Source organism: Helianthus annuus, chromosome 17 (genome assembly GCF_002127325.2).
Source record: "Helianthus annuus cultivar XRQ/B chromosome 17, HanXRQr2.0-SUNRISE, whole genome shotgun sequence".
Classification (NCBI taxonomy): domain Eukaryota; kingdom Viridiplantae; phylum Streptophyta; class Magnoliopsida; order Asterales; family Asteraceae; genus Helianthus; species Helianthus annuus.
Genome location: NC_035449.2, coordinates 183207016 through 183224999, shown reverse-complemented (window position 1 = coordinate 183224999; position 17984 = coordinate 183207016). Strand labels below are relative to the sequence as shown.

General features: G+C 43.2%; 1 protein-coding gene across 1 annotated transcript; it reads right to left on the bottom strand.

Moving 5' to 3' along the window:
- Positions 1-10377: 10377 nt before the first annotated feature.
- LOC110925334 (magnetosome-associated protein MamJ-like) lies at positions 10378-17263 on the bottom strand. Its single transcript, XM_022169289.1, has 3 exons — positions 17029-17263; positions 10950-12124; positions 10378-10389 (listed from the first exon to the last, which is right to left on the bottom strand). Exons 1-3 carry the CDS (start codon positions 17261-17263, stop codon positions 10378-10380), a joined length of 1422 nt encoding a protein of 473 aa, XP_022024981.1.
- Positions 17264-17984: the final 721 nt, after the last annotated feature.

Genomic DNA, 17984 nt, shown 5'->3' with positions numbered 1-17984 from the left:
ATCTTATTCTCGCTATGTTGCGACATCACACTCATACTATGTTTTCTGGTTATGAAGACAATGAGTGGACGCGGACGAGGAAACATCAACATGACTCAGGCTCAGTTCACTAGCCTGCTCAACACTGTGGCTGCAGCTTTCGCAGCTCACCCTATAGGTAAACTCGATGCTTTAGGATGTTTAGATCCTACCGCCACATCGTCCTTACGCTTCTAAACCTATTTCGCTTCACTCCTCACAACAGGTCAGCCTGCACCTGTGCAACCACGTGTTTGTACCTTCAAGGCCTTCATGGATTGCAAGCCTCTTCCATTCAGTGGCACTGAGGGTGCCATAGGGCTCCTACACTGGATCGAGAAGGTCGAAGCTGTTTTCGCTGTCTGCGAGTGTCCCCCTGCTAATTGGGTGAAGTTTGCTACTGGTACTCTAGAGGGAAGCGCACTTTCGTGGTGGAAGGCGCAAATTCAAATGCTTGGTTTGGAGACTGCTAACGCTACTGCGTGGGAAGATTTCAAGGATATGATCAAGGAAGAGTACTGTCACAGGGATGACATCCACAAGCTGGAAAATGAGTACTATGAACTCAAGATGGTTGGGTCAGAGATTGAGACCTACACCAAGCTGTCCAACGACTATGCTGCTCTTTGTCCAAACATGTCTCGACCCATGTATCGAAGAATCGAACTGTACATCAAGGGTCTGGCTCCAGAAATCCGAAGCCATGTAACTTCAGCCAACCACACTACCATTCAGCCAATCGTTCGACTTGCTCACAAACTCACTGATCAGGCTGTGGAAGAGGGCAGGTTGCCCAAAAGGATCGGTGCTACGGAAGGAAGTTCTAGTGATGGCAAACGAAAGTGGGATGGAAATCAGGGTCAGGATGCTAACCCTACACAAGCCCCAGCTCAGCAAAGGAAAACTGACAACAGCAAAGGCACTCAGCAACAGGGTGGCTACCGGGGAAACTACCCTAAGTGCAACAAGTGTAACAGGCACCACAATGGGGCATGCAACAAGGGTCAGTGTCAGCGATGCCACAAGATGGGGCACGAAGCAAAGGATTGCAGAAGTCAGTTCCCAGCAAGGCAGAATCAGCAACAACCCCAGCAGCAGCAGCAGGGAAACAACAGAGCATGTTTTAAATGCGGGGCAACAGGGCACATGCGAAAGGATTGCCCTGAACTGAATCAGAATCGCAACAACAATCAGGGAGCTGGGAACAATGAGCAGAACAACAATGCTGGGAATGCAAGGGGCAGAGCTTTCGTGATTGGTGCTGGAGAAGCAAGGAACGACCCCAACGTCGTGGCGGGTAAGTTCCTACTTGACGATCGTTATGTTTCTGTGTTATTTGATTCCGGTGCCGATGCCAGTTATGTATCCCTTCGCATTAGTAAGAAACTTAAGCACTCGCCTGCATTATTAAGTTCTAAGCACATCGTCGAGATAGCTAATGGTAAGAACATCGAGGCCACGCATGTGATCCACGACTGCACCCTAGAATTGTCTGGCCATACGTTTAGTATCAATCTTTTCCCTGTTAAACTTGGAAGCTTCGACGTCGTCATTGGTATGGATTGGTTATCCAAACATCGCGCTGAAATCCTCTGTCAAGAGAAAGCAGTTCGTATACCTCGTCGTTCTGGTCAACCCCTCATCATCCAAGGCAACAAAGGTGGAGAAGTCACAGGCATTATCTCGCTTTTAAAAGCCCAGAAGTGTTTACAAAAGGGGCACACCGCTATCCTAGCACTTGTCACCAACACCCACGAAAAGGAAAAGAGGATTGAAGATTTTCCTGTAGTACGCGATTATCCCGAGGTATTTCCTGAGGAACTACCTGGACTCCCTCCTCATCGTCAGGTCGAATTCCAAATCGAGCTAGCTCTCGGAGCAGCACCCATAGCCCGCGCACCGTACCGTCTAGCCCCTGCAGAACTGAAGGAACTCTCTACGCAATTACAGGAACTATTGGATAAAGGATTTATCCGTCCTAGTTCATCACCCTGGGGAGCCCCAGTACTCATTGTCAAGAAGAAGGATGGCACATTCCGAATGTGCATCGACTACCGTGAGTTGAACAAAGTTACCATCAAGAATCGTTACCCTCTCCCGCGTATCGACGACCTATTCGATCAGTTGCAAGGATCAAGCTACTATTCAAAGATTGACCTGCGATCAGGATATCATCAGCTGAGAGTTCGTAATGAAGATATTTCCAAGACGGCATTCAGGACTCGTTATGGTCATTACGAGTTCCTCGTCATGCCTTTTGGAATGACCAACGCGCCTGCAGTGTTCATGGATCTTATGAACCGCGTATGTAAGCCTTACCTCGACAAATTCGTGATCGTGTTTATCGACGACATCTTGATTTATTCGAAAAGTCAAGAAGAGCACGAACAGCACCTACGCCTTATCCTCGAACTCCTTCGCAACGAGCAACTGTACGCCAAATTCTCTAAATGTGACTTCTGGCTTCGAGAAGTCCACTTCCTCGGCCATGTAGTTAATAAGAATGGAATTCACGTCGACCCCGCCAAGATCGAATCGATAAAGAACTGGCCTACGCCTAAGACTCCCACGGAAGTTCGCCAATTTTTGGGTTTGGCAGGCTACTACCGCAGATTTATTCAGGGATTCTCCAAGATTGCACAACCTCTCACGACTCTTACTCAGAAAGGCGTCGCCTACAAGTGGAATGCAGCACAGGAATCTGCTTTTCAGAGGCTTAAGGATAACCTCTGTAGCGCTCCTATTCTCTCGCTACCTGAAGGTACTGACGACTTTGTGGTTTACTGCGATGCGTCTATTCATGGGCTCGGTTGCGTGCTAATGCAACGCGAGAAAGTTATTGCCTATGCCTCTCGACAACTCAAGACGCATGAAAAGAACTACACGACGCACGACTTGGAACTAGGAGCAGTGGTTTTTGCTCTTAAGATATGGAGACATTACCTGTACGGTACCAAGAGCACCATTTACACCGATCACAGGAGTCTCGAGCATATCTTTAGGCAAAAGGAATTGAACATGAGACAACGTCGATGGGTCGAACTCTTGAACGACTACGAATGCGCCATCAAATACCATCCGGGCAAAGCCAATGTCGTGGCAGACGCCCTCAGCCGAAAGGACACCGTACCAAAGCGCGTGCGAGCACTGCAACTTACCATCCAGTCTAACCTCCCTACCCAGATCCGAAATGCTCAAGTTGAAGCATTGAAGCCGGAAAACATCAGGGCTGAGTCTCTGCGAGGATCGAGACAGCAACTAGAACAGAAAGAAGATGGTGCTTACTATGTAACAGGGCGTATCTGGATTCCTCTCTTTGGGGGATTACGTGAACTCGTGATGGACGAAGCCCACAAGTCCCGCTACTCAGTACATCCTGGTTCGGACAAGATGTACCACGACTTGAAGACTACGTATTGGTGGCCTGGTATGAAGGCCCACATAGCAACATACGTCAGCAAATGCTTGACTTGCGCGAGAGTCAAGACAGAATACCAGAAGCCAGCAGGCCTACTCCAACAACCAGAAATCCCGAAATGGAAATGGGAGCAAATTTCCATGGATTTTGTTACCGGGTTACCTAGATCTCAACGCGGAAATGATGCTATTTGGGTAATAGTAGATCGGTTGACCAAGTCCGCGCACTTTCTGGCTATTAAGGAAACAGACAAGTTTTCTACCCTGGCGGAGATTTACTTAAAGGAAGTGGTTTCGAGGCACGGAGTGCCAACCTCAATTATTTCCGACCGAGATGCTCGATTTACTTCGGAATTGTGGCAAGCTATGCACAAATGCTTTGGCTCACGTTTGGATATGAGCACTGCTTATCACCCGCAAACGGATGGACAATCCGAACGCACCATCCAAACTCTAGAAGACATGCTTAGAGCGTGTGTGATCGATTTTGGCAAGAACTGGGAGAAGCATCTACCGTTAGTAGAGTTCTCTTACAACAACAGCTACCACACCAGTATTCAGGCAGCACCTTTTGAGGCATTGTACGGTCGTAAATGCCGGTCACCTCTCTGCTGGGCGGAAATCGGTGATAGCCAAATCACAGGCCCAGAGATGGTGGTAGATACAACGGAAAAGATTGCCCAGATCAGACAACGCATGGCGGCAGCTCGTGACCGTCAGAAGAGCTACGCTGATAAGCGTAGGAAACCATTGGAATTCCAGGTCGGTGACCGGGTTCTACTTAAAGTCTCACCCCGGAAGGGTGTGGTTCGCTTTGGTAAACGGGGCAAGCTTAATCCGCGATATATCGGACCATTCGAAATTACCGAGAAGATCGGTAAGGTTGCTTATAGATTAAACCTGCCTGAAGAACTGAGTGCAGTACACAACGTTTTCCACGTATCCAACTTGAAGAAGTGTTTGTCGGATGAAACACTTGTGATTCCTTTTAAGGAACTAACGATTGACGAACAGCTACACTTTACTGAGGAACCAATCGAGATCACGGATCGAGTGATCAAAACCCTCAAACGTAGCCAGATACCTCTTGTACGAGTTCGTTGGAACTCGCGACGTGGCCCAGAGTATACCTGGGAGCGGGAAGACCAGATGAAGCACAAGTATCCCCAGCTGTTCCCTAACGAAAATCCCAGCACTGAAGCTACGAACGAATTTCGGGACGAAATTCCAAACTAACGGGGGGATGATGTGACACCCCGTTGAAACGCTTTCACTTACACTAGCTTGACAGTGGCTGCCTTAACTTTCGGGACGAAAGTTCCTAAAACTTGGGGATAATGTGACACCTCGGATCTTTCCGGATAACCTTTCGATGTAACAAACGTGTACGTAATCGACTAACAGTAAAGATGTAAGAAAAACTATTTGCTATTATGTGTCAAATGCCGATTTACTTATGTGTATGTATATATATATATAAGTGTTATATATGTAAACCGAAACCTCGACCCGACTCGAGACCCGGATTGGTCTCGAGTGAACAGTAGCAATGGGCCGGTTAAGGCCTTGTAGCCAAAAACCCAACCCGGAACCCCCCTAAGCCCATTCGGAACATTATATAAACCCAACCCCACCTCCCTTATCCATTTTACACACTCATCACACTCTCCTCTCATCTTCTTCACTAAACCCTAAAACCCTAGCACAACACTACAATCCCTCTTCTTCTTCTCGGGTTCAACCAAATCAAGAACATACTCGGCTTTAGCTCGGAACCACCAACCGGAAGCTCATTCATCGAACCCACACACACCTTGAATCTCTACCGGTTAGTGTTTTGTTGATTTATATGATTCTTGATTATTACTAGTGGTATGTTAGATAGCATGGTTATTGGTTTGTGCTTGTTGATGTTGATGATTAGAAAGATGCTTGTTGTTTTGCAAATTATTGTTGATTCCGGTTTGTGTGTATCTCAGTTGTTAAGAAGTTTGGATAGATTGTGGTTATTATAAATGTATGTTTCGGATATGTGCTAATTGCTTGAATGATCATATTAAGGGCTTGATTATGAGGTTTAAGTGCACGGCTTTGGGTTTTAGTAGTATGCCTTTGTTTGAATGATTTTCAGCTTATTATGTATAATGATGATGATGAACATGAAGAACAATTCGAATGCCTTTGAAATATTTTTGAAATGTGTATATTTGATCTGTTTTGGCTAATGATCAGACCAACAAACATGTTTTAGTGGAAATGGTACATAATTTTCATGAAAATGCATTTCTATTGGTTCGTACAAAATGACAGGTTCTAGAAGGTCTTCATGCACACGTAAACCACGGTTGCGAGTCGCAACCTTTGGTTGCTACTCGAGACCGCACCAAGATTTGTCGAGACCTCCCGGTTGCGAGTCGCCATCAACGCGTATCGATCCGATTGCGAGTCGTAACCACAGCTGCTTTGTCGGAACCGACGGTTGCGAGTCGGAATCTCTGATCGCGAGTCGCAACCAAAGCATGACGAACCGAGACCTCGGTTGCGAGTCGCAACCTTGGTTGCGAGTCATCTTTGTCTCGACTGGGCTGTTATTGGGCCAATGTACTTGTTGGATTGTCTGCTAACTGGACTGCTTGTGTATCTGTTACTGTTTTGGGCCCAATAACCCCACTGGTTGTATGTTGGACTTTCTGTTGACTGGGCTGCATGTATACCTGCTACTGTAGTTATTCGCATTTACGATAAGTGTGTCTTATACGTGTTTACTTGTACCCAACTTGACCCATACTTGGTAACCATGCTAGGACGTGGTGACCAACATACTTAACCAAGTAACGTATCATACCGAGCAACCCAAGGTGAGTTCACAACTTAAAAGCATGCGTCCCGGTGGTTTGGGACACGAGACTAAAACAACCCTATCCCCTTGTAAAGGGGATACCGTCTACATTCCTTCCCTAGTTATTGGGAAACAAACTTACTTTATCTTCCCTGGTATTGGGAAACCTTTTTAGTTAATTACTGTTTATACGGAATGCAACTAACGGCACTAAACGCAACTCTATCACTCAAGTCCCTACTGCATAATACCGATTAGTCGCCGGTGCCAGGCGAACGGGTTATTAGTTGATAGCGCTATTTAGGTCTTACCAGCCTCACACCGTGCCATGGTATGGGATCGGTCGTGAACTAATGTACTCAGGCATCCGTCAATGATGATAGAACATTGACATCGGGGCATCCTGCGGAAACGCATTCGGTTACCTAGTGTTCGGTATTGGAAAAACAGTTTAGTCGCTAACTTTTGGGGTAGCTCCCCATGGCATGTATAAACGGATAAATTAACTGGGGAAACAAGTTTTTGGTAACTAAAACTGGACAACTAGTGAACTCACTCAGCATTATTGTTGACCCCTTACTGCATGCTTTGCAGGTGGCCAGTGACTGGAGCAGCTGCTTGGGATATGTAGTGGTCGTCTGCCCGTGTGTTGGGCATTTATCCTGTTTACCTTATGAACAATGTTTAAAACTGTTAATTTTGCTTCCGCTACATTTTACTCTGAACTTAAGACTTGGTCTCTAAACTTATCACTTGCTAATCGTATGGTTAGTAAGTACTACTTTTGTTATCAATTTAGTTATTCAGTATAATTGGTGGCTGGATCCTGGTCAGTCACGCCCTCAAAGCGGGTGTCATCCGCGGGTGGATTTTGGGGGTATGACACGTAGGACAACCCTTAAGTGCCTTAAAAAGATTAAAATCCCATGCTTTACACGTTTAATTGTTTGAACTTGGTAACTACTAGTTGTTTGGACGTGCAGGTGCAAATGGAGCTTAAAAGGGAAGTAATTTGGAGCATCAATAAAAAATAAAATATTGGAATGGAAGAACTAATAATATCACATGATAGAGGATGAAATTACGAGAACGTAGGCGAAAACGGTGAAGAAAACGGAGTTGAAACGAAAAAGTTATGCTGAAAACAAGTTTTTAGGTTGAAGCCTACCGTAAGCTACGGCAAGGGCCGTAGCTTACGGCGCCGACTGACAAAAATTGTCACCGTAAGCCAGTTTATACCCACCGTAGGCCATTTCAAGCCACCTTAAGCTACGGTGGCCACCGTAGCTTACGGTGGAGACTGACGTGAAACTTGTAACTCCCTCATTTAAGGTTGTTTATGGTGCCTTTTCATCATCCAATCATTCCCAACCGTTTTGGAGCACTTATTGGGCGATTTTGGCTTGTTTTTCTTGGTTCAAAACAATCTCTAAACATCTTGTTAGTGTTTTTAATTCCTATGAACATTGATATGTATGTGATGATGATTGTCCAAGTCATGAGTGGCTAAACTTATGGTGATCATCTTTGGTTGAAGGTTATGTAAGACTTTGTGCTTGAATTCCTTATTTCTAGAATAACAAACTTTGTCTTTATGATTTATTTGTTATGGTGTGTGCTTGATTGTTTGTAAATTGTTGATTCTTATGTTAATCTAGTTTGAAACCATACGTTCTTGGTGTCGTTGGCAATCGAGATATCATGGGTAGAATTAGGATTGGGTAAGGGTTAATTGGTCATCGGGTAACAACCTCACGTTCTAGGAATCTGAGTACTTAGTTCCCTTTCATCACTGCAATTGATCACACATGAACTATGTCTATGTAGTTCTTTCTAGTGGAATGTTAGCATAAATGTTAAAGCAAACCGGAAACTAAAGATGATTACTTGTCTCTAATTTGCTTACAACCAAAACTTCTCTTTTGCAATTTATTTAGTTAAATTTAGTTCTTAAACCAATTCACTCAAATCAACTCTTGAAATTTATTTTTCTTTCAATTTAGTTTACTTTAGTGAAGTTAGACATACATCGAGATAGCACATATTCCACAAACTCCCTGTGTTCGATACCCACTTACCGCTATCTATTTAGTTGTTATTGGGATTAAATTTGATTGTGACCACGACATCACGTCAAGGCGTATCACGCTTTTCTCCATGAACCACGATCGTCTCTCCATCTTCTATTGGGATGCGGATGGTCTTTTCATGACAAACAATCTCGGCTTTGTTGCTCGATAACCAATCCATCCCTACCACCACGTCGAAACTTCCCAACTCGACTGGTAGTAGATCCAAAGTAAACTCGCGTTCTCCCAGCTCAATTACGCATCCTCTAATGACTTCATTGGCTTCAACTAGCTTTCCATTAGCCAGTTCAATTGAGTACGGAATACCTAACTTACTAGCGGTTAACCCAAGCATATTCTTAAATTCTAACGTTACAAAGCTATAATCGGCACCAGTATCAAACAGAACAGATGCAAAGCGTTGATTTATAGGGAACGTACCAATGACAGCGTTTGGATCCTGGCGCGCTTCCCTTGCTCCGATGTTGAACACTCTTCCACGGGCTTGATTCAGTTTAGGGCATCCCCTCTTAAAGTGCCCAATATCTCCACAATTAAAACATCCCGGTTCTCGACCATTACCATTTCCAGCTTGAGTGTTTCCTTGGTTGCGATTTTTATTCCTAGCTTGATTCGCAACATTTCCACGATTTCCATTTCTGCCATTTCCTCATTGTTGGCGGTTTCCATTACCATTCCCATAACCTCGATTACCAACACGCCCAGCACCAGTTCCGGCCCAACACGTATCCTTCGTGTGGCCGTTCTTTCCACATGATTCGCACTTCCTCAATCTGCACTGACCGGAATGATGGCGCTGGCACGTATTACACTTTGGCAGCGTACCCATGTAACCCTTTCCTTTGTTCTCAACACCGGTTGCAGCTCTGGCCAGTGTGCTCGACTCACCCCTCTTGTTTACATTACTGGTACCTTGCTTGAAGTTTGAAAATTTCCTTTTGTTTTCACCAGATGACTCCACATGAGTCTCTTTCTTCTTCTGCTCAGTAACTGAAAACTTATTCAATCGAATAGCTTCCTCAGTAAGAGCCACACTAAGATCTATGGCTTCTGTGATGGTTGCAGGCTTGGACGTAGTAACCATACTCATGATGTGAGGGGCCAATCCTCAGATGAAGCGCTCAACACGTTTGAACTCGGGTGTGACCATGTACGGCACTACATGGGACAAATCATGAAACCTCTGAACATACTCTGCGATCTTAGGACCTTCCATTCTTAGGTGCCAGAATTCAGTCTCCAGCTTCTGTATTTCAGCACGCGAGCAATACTTCCTTCTCATGAGCTCCTTCAGCTCATTCCATGATAACGCATAAGCAGCAGCTTCACCTAAAGTTTGCACTTGCAGATTCCACCATGATAGGGCTCCATCCAGAAACAGCCCTGAGATGTAGGTCACTTGTTGCTCAGGAGCACATTTGCTCATCCTTAGGACAAAGTCTGTCTTTTCAGCCCACCTAACAAACGCAACAGCACCTCCTGTGTCGTCGAAATTTACGGGCTTGCAGTCGAGGAATTGCTTGTAGGTGCACCCTGCACATACGTTAGCATTTACAAATGGTATTAGCAGACGTGCTATAAATATCCAAATGTATCGTAGTATATCTTCAAACGACTTAACATTACCATTGGGTGGATTGTTATTGCCGTTGTTGTTTGAGACATTTCCGTTTGTTTCGGCATGAGAAGCTGCATACTGGGCTATAGCCGCGGCGATTATTCCTTGGAGTTCTGCCTCAGTAGTGGGCATGCGCGGATCACGTCGTGGAGGCATCTTCTAGAAGATGATCATGTCGGTCAGGTCATAGTAAGTAAATAGTATGCGTACGTAATAACATTCCTCAATCACATAACATCCCATGTTATAGTATAAAACAAAAAGTCCAACAACGCATATAATGAGAATACTGTGATTGACCTATCATAAAATCAAGACCACAATACAATGTTTACAAGTTTTATATCTGTATCGTATATCAAAAGTGACTAAGGGCCACATCGCCCTTGTCTGAACTATCTAGTCATCTACAACAACCAAAAACTAAATATCAAAGGTCATGACATCAAAATGTCGTCTTCAAGATGCTGTATAGTCGGCACAATCGCGGTCTTCTCACCAAAAGCCTACCTGCATCAAACCAAAATGCCTATGCTGATGGCGGAGGAGGAGGAGGGAAACGAGAGAAAAGCTAGCGACGCATGTGCAACTAGTCCTCCTCTAAGGCACGACAGACGCGCAACAAATATGCAATCTGCTGCTCAGATATCAAGAAACGAACATCTGAATCAGGGGAGAACAGACGTGGAGTGTGTGGTGCTGCAAAGGGTGTCTGACAGTGACAAGGCGGACGTGGAGCTCTCTCCAACTCCTGAATACGATGGCTCAGCGCGTCCTGCTGTAGCTGCAGCGACGCAAGTATATCCTCCGTGGTGTACCCCACGTGAAATGGGTGGTACGGATCAGACAATGGCATAACAGGAGGCGTTGTCCATAAAAATGGCTCGCTCGATGGTACGAAAGATGGTGCAGTAGGTGGTGCAACATGAGGAAACTGGGGCATGAATGGAAAAGATGATGATAGCACGGGTGGAACAGAAACAGGCGGCTGCCTCGATGACCCCTCTCCAGGACGAGGTGGCGGTATGTCCTGGTGGAACGTAATGGGAAGATCAGTGCGATGAACGTCAGTGGTGTGTGGGGGAAACAATGGAATATCAGTGGGTGCAGAAACAGGTGCTACTGGGGGAGTGACAGGTAGCACAAACGGTGGGTAATCGTCATCATCCTCGATCCACCCATTGCGGGTGTCAGCATAACGAGGATCTATGCGTGCGGCGAAAGGTGCACGGTCAGGCAATGCCGGCACGGGATCAAGTAATGGTATATCGACAACAGGATCATCCACCAATGGTGGAGCAATGACGGGAAGGTCAGCAATGGGTATATCATCAACAAGAGGTGCAATGGTCGGTGCACCCATATCAGGCGGCGCAACAGCTGGGGCATCATCAAGAACGGGGTCATGGTCAACAACAGGCTCTGGGGCCATGACGGGCTCGGGGTTAACAAGATCCATATCAAAATCTGCAGGGATGTCAAATAACGGATCAATGGGAGCTACGGGCGCCTCTAAGGGCTGGTCCATATGAATAAACTCGATATCATGGTCAGGATTGAAATCAGGGGGAAAGACTTGATCAAAATTATCATCGACCTCATGGTCAAACTCGAACTCGTGTGATGGACCGGGTGCACCTGACATCGCCATGTCGAGGTCGGCGTCAGAAGGGTGATGCTGCACATTATGGTCGTGCAAAGACGCAGATGCCACAGACTCCAACGAGTCCGGGACAGGTGAAGCAACAGGAAGCTCCTCTACAGGGGCCTCAGCAATAGGAAGGATAACGTCGGCATCAATCGGGGCCCCGCCCTCATAGTCGTCCTCAGGCGGAGCCTCCTCGAACAGATCAATGTTGTCATCAGATACGACATCGAGTGGCGCATCCACCACGGGGAAAGCAGCAAGCGGAATGGGAGCAGGGATTACCGCAAGAGGTAAATCCCCAGCAGGAATGCCATCAGCAGGCTGGATCTCAACTCCGATGTCTGGCAGCGCGAAGGGCTGAAAATCGTCGTCATCTGTACTCGTAGTGTCCAAGGTGTATACGTCTCCCTCTGATGGTATCTCGTCATCTGACACAACTGCCATGGGGTCTAGTGTGTCTGATACTCCTGTGTCTGAAGAAGAAACCATGGTGTCTGTAACACAACCACACACATGCACAAATATCAACATGGTATCAAATAAACATGTGAGTCATAATAAAGCAAACAAGTAATTCTCCTAGTCTCCTTAGACTACCCTCCCAGCCTCTCAGACTGAACTTCCTAGCCTCTCAGACTAACTCCCTGGTCTCTAAGACCATCCTCCCAGTCTCTAAGACTAAACCTCCCCAATCTCTAAGATTGAACCCTTCAGTCTCTAAGACTGAACCTCCCTCAGCCTCTAAGACTGAACCTCCCCAGCCTCTAAGACTGAACCTTCCCAGCCTATAAGGCTGAACTCCCTCAGTCTCTAAGACTCAAATATAATTTTTGAAAAAGTGTATTTGTGCCTTTTATTTGTAAAAATGTTTTGTATCCTGGATCTGGACATTTTAGTGTATGCAATGTAAAAATGTTTTCGTGAGAGCCCTAGTGATCATAGTCTAGACTCGAGAAGGAATCCGAGTTCGCTATGATCGATGCTCTGATACCAAGCTGTCACACCCTGGCTTTTGCGGAAGCGTGGTTTTATTTGGTGTGACTTCTTAATACCATAGCACTATCACAACAATGCTATATGAAAATAAAACACATGATAGGCATCCATTCATCAAGTTTAAAAATTACCACAACAACATTGTTTTTGAAAGTCGACACATAAAACAAAATACAACCATGACATAAATTAAAAACATGTTCATACGATACGATGAAAGACTTGACAAAAAAAACACGATTTAACTGTTTAAGACTTGTAACCCGTCCAGGCAAAGGTCACACTTCCTAAACCCGGATGACATCATTATTCCTACGCAACTTGACGTGATTGCCAGATCCACTAATTTCTTGAAATACATGTAGTTTGAAAAATCAACAAAAAGTTGAGCGAGTTCATGTAAAAGTGAGTATGTATAAACCGTTAAAGTATGTATAAAAGTCCCTGGTATGTAGCAATAAGGAAAAAGAGATCACCAATGGGTTGCAAAGCCACTGGTATGTGTGAGAAGGTGCAGGGAAACTCAAACCTAGCAAATTTGTTACCGGGCTTCGGCCGTAAGACACAGTCACCTCTATGGGCCGCCCCGGCCTCACGGGTGTGGGCTCGCTACACCCAAATAGATCTATCACTCTTGTGTCCCTCAGTCCTACAACGAGGATTAATGGCCTCAAGTGTTGTACCCACCCCTCACATGATCTAGTAGTATAAACCCTTCCTACGCTAACCATACCATGTAAATAAATGTTTGTAATATTTGTCGCATGTATTTCACCCCCGAAGTATAAAACTGAAAACAGTAAGTAGAAAAGGGGGACATGAACTCATAGAAGTGCGTATCCTGAAATAGTCGTCAATCCCACCTCGGTCTGCTACGCGACGACCTACACGTACTAATGTCTATTAGACGAACGGGCCGTGCCTTGGCTTAGGGTTTAATGTTTTTAGGAAAAATAGTTAGGCAACTATTTCGAGTTCACACTTCTTAATTATTTCATATGTGTATTTCTTTCCCAAGGATGGGGGTATTTATACATGTACACTTTACAATTCCGAAAAATATATTTTAAGTCCCACTTAGAAAAATATATTTAAATCATTTGCCTAAAACATCTTAATTACAAAATATACATATTTTTCCCAAAAATATTATATTTTACTTCATAAATTTTCCCAAAATAATACTTTATCAAAAATATACGTATAAGAGTATTTTTTCGAAATATACATAAGTTATATTTTAACGTTCGCGTTGTAAAAATAAATGCGTGACTCAAATATTTATTTTGTAAGAATTTTGGTATTATTTTGGAGTCGAAATTTTATGGCATAAAGTAGTTATATTATTTTATCCTAAAAATTAATATAACTAGTTCACAAAATAATCATATAATCACACAAGCGTTTAGGTATAAATTATATATTCTACATATATATTTATCAAATTTTATTTACGAAATCAACATCCGGCACTTAGTATTTTTGTAAGAAAAATCATGGCGAAGTTTATTTTGAAAACAAGGTAAAAAATTATATTTGTAAACACTTGTTAGAAAAATATTTTCTAAGTGTTGAAATTCTAGAAAAATTTCGCCAGAGTTTCCTTTGTAAATGGAGGCGTCCATGCTTACTAGCATATCATTTTCTTTTGTAAAATCATTCAAACAAATTTCAATCAACAATATACAATTTCTAATTACCAAACTTGACAAAAATAAGCATAAATCATAAACTTATGAACATGAAAGTTTATAAAAACAAGTAGTAACTTACTAGCATAATTAGTAAGTCTTGTTACCTTTAAAAATGTGATTAGTTTCTTAAAAACTTTATTTTTGAAGGATTTGAACATTTACAACTTCTAGTCATATTTTCTAAAAATATTTCTTTGTGAAATTTTCTTTTTACACAAGTGTTCCTACACTTGTTTATCCACTAAAAATGCGATTATTTTATGTAAGATCCAAGTGTTATCAAAACTAATATTTTTCACTTGGTTCCTTCGAAAAACCACTCATAAATCTTTAGATCTACAAGTTTACAACCCATTTTGATCTTTATTTTTCAAGAAAACATGTATGTAATCAAGTTCATAGCTTATGTGTGGATGATTTCATCATCCACAACATTTCTAACTTTCACATCTTGCTAGTTCATGTCTTTAAACATGCTCTAGCAAGTCCATGTGATGAACCATATCATTTTATCTAACAAACACCAATCAACAAACATAACAACACAAGAACATGATTTCATCACTATTTTAACCATATTTCATCTTTAGTTAGTTTATACTTCAAGACTTTGATTATGTTCTTTAGAGTTCTTAATATTTCACCATTCTTTTCACTATTAACCACCAAAAATATGAAGAATATGAAGATCTAAGGCATTTACTACTAGCACAAGGCTAGGGGAGTTCAAGTGTGTAAATGTGATGGATAAAAGTAAACGAGAGCGGTCCTTGAGCTTCCGAACACACCAAGCTTACTTGTAGGATCTCTATCTCCTTTGGGTATGTATGGATTGCTTGAAAGGAACTTGAAGATGGTGGTATAGTGGTGGTGTGGTTTCGGCCGATCCAAGAGGAGAAGGAAGGAGAGAGATGAGCTTGTTTGATCTTTGTGAAATGAGAAGGCATATCCCTTGTGCTTATTTATAAACCAAGTTACACCTTTAACCATTGTATCTTATGCCTCTAATTACCCAACATCCCCTAATATAATATTGAAAGAATTCAATGGGTGGGTCACCCATATGTGACCGTCGCCCAATAGGGGGGGGGTATGGGGTTGGGTTTTAATGATAAAGTTACAAACTAGTTAGATTTTAAAGGTTAAGTTAGTGTGTTAAGGTGTGTTGTTATTTATATAGTGTGTTAGGGTGTTCGGGGACCCTAACTAGCTCAGAAAAGTAAAAACAATGTGTTTGGCAATATTTTTGTGTTCCGGGTAAAGTCCGGTTGTTCGGTTGGGTGTTGTTCCGTTAAAGTGCTAAATTAATCCATAAAGTGTCTTTTATGTTACTTTTAGTGACACATTAAATTCCCAACACTTTGGAAAGTATCTAGGACTATTTTGCCAAGTTTTTGCACTTTACTAGCATTGTCAAATGCTGAATTTTGTTTATTTAGTGCAGAATTCTGCGTTTAAAGTGTGTTTTAGGCACTCCCGGGCACTATAACTATCACCTAGTGACGCAGTTTTATGGTCCTCACCTCCCTACACTCCCTACTAGTGTAGTATTCTATCTCTGGCTCATACTGGCCTCAAAAACATTGTCTGTCTAGGTGCTGGCATTGTCAGCATGTTTTATGGGTTATCCGTTCACTGTGCTAACTGTTCTTTGTGCATCAAGTTTGTCAATGATGTTTGTGTGTAAATAATAGAGTGACAATATAAAATGTGATGCATATGTATGTACGTAGCAGAAAACAGAAAGCAGTTTAATCGCAGTTGTAATCAAGCATAGTCATTAAGCACAAATTAAATATTAATTAATTGTATGGATACCTGTAAATGTGAGGGTTGTCACAAGGTTAAACCAAACAAAAACATGAACATTTGACATCAACCTGAAACCATGTTAGACACATAACCAGAACATAACACATATTTTAATGGGTTAGCGTACGCGGACTCAATATGAGTTTTCGTGGGTTGACACGAAAACAACTCGTTTAACCCTACATTAAGTTTTAATTTATTTTCTTTGCATATTAATACTCTAATGTCAATGATGCAAAAAGTAATTAGGTTTGAACTATTAGATATAATTCTTATTTATTTTTCTTTTTTAAAGCTTTTAGATTAAAAACACATTCATAACTTGTTATTAGGACTTGCAAAATTCAAGATTTTAGCATCCTCCCACACTTAAATTATACATTGTCCAGAATGTGTCCCAAAAATAAGTTTTTAGGTTGATTGAATTTGTAAAAATGTGTGAAAAACAAAATTTTATGTTACTGGGCGTCTGGCCACAGCCCGGTGTTGGTCCGGGCACGACCCCGTGGTCAGATTGCCAGTACCATATTTTAACAGAAGACTGGGCACGGGGCGTGTTCAGTGAGCACGGCCCCGTGTCCGGTTACCTGAACTGGGCAAATTTCTGCAGAACCTTGGGCACAGGGCGTGTTGGGCTGAGCACGGCCCCGTGCTGAAGTTGCTGTAATGCTGGAAAATTGCCGGGAGGCTCTGTTTTTGTGCATGGGGTGTGGTTTTAACGTTCCTTTGGTAACATCCATCTTTTTTAGTGTGTTTTATTCCTGAAAAGTAAAGCTAAACTAGAAAATATAAAAGTTATACTAAACTAACAACTATGGATAGCTCCACGGAATGCCTCCGTGGTGAACCATATTTATAAGGGTCCTTGGCTAGACCCTAAGTCAGTCATATGTTACCCGAGCGGGATGTCTCGCATCCCGTGTTGCACCGTCGGAGAGCGTCATCCAAGCTTGAGTCTATGACATCCATGTAGTTGACCGGGTCGTCTTCTACTCTTTTCCCAACCCCGAATTTCATCTCTTTGTCCACGACTCTCAATGTTAGTTTCCCATCACTCATATCCACCATTACGTGAGCGGTGGCAAGGAATGGTCTTCCTAGAATGAGCGGTAATTCGGTGTCTTCCTCCATGTCGAGTATGACAAAGTCGGCTGGGAAGACAAAGTCTCCGACTTTTACCAAAGAAAATACCCTTGTGGGTATTTGATAGACCTATCGGCTAGTTGTATGCTCATCATTGTGGGGCTTGTTTTACCTAGTTCGAGTCGGTCAAACATTGATGCGGGCATGAGATTGATGCTAGCCTCAAGGTCGGCTAGTGCCTTGTGTACAGGAGATCCCCCAATGGAACAAGGGATGGTGAAGCTTCCGGGGTCGATTTTCTTTTGTGGGAGTTTGTTGAGTAGCACGGCGGAGCATTCTTCACTTAAATTGACTAATTGCAACGATTCAATCTTCCTTTTGTGAGTGAGGAAGTCTCTCATAAATTTTTAATATTTTGGCATTTGAGTGAGGACTTCCACAAATGGAAGATTGATATGCAATTGTTTTAGTAAGTTTATGAATTTTGTAAATTGCTCGTCGGTCTTTTGGCGAAGTAACCGACCGGGGTAGGGCACCGAAGGGTTCTTGGTATGTTCGGGATTTGGCGGAGGCGTTGTTTCCTTATGGGTTGGAGGTGAGGTCGTGGTTTGACTGGGTGGACTTTTTTCGGATGGGGGTAGTGGGGCCTCCTCGGGACCTACGGTCCGGTTTCTTAGTGTTATGAGATGTACTTGCGCCTTTGGGTTGGTTTCGGTATTGCTAGGTAGTGCGCCTTGTGGTCTCTCGAAGAAATTTTGGGCTAGTTGAC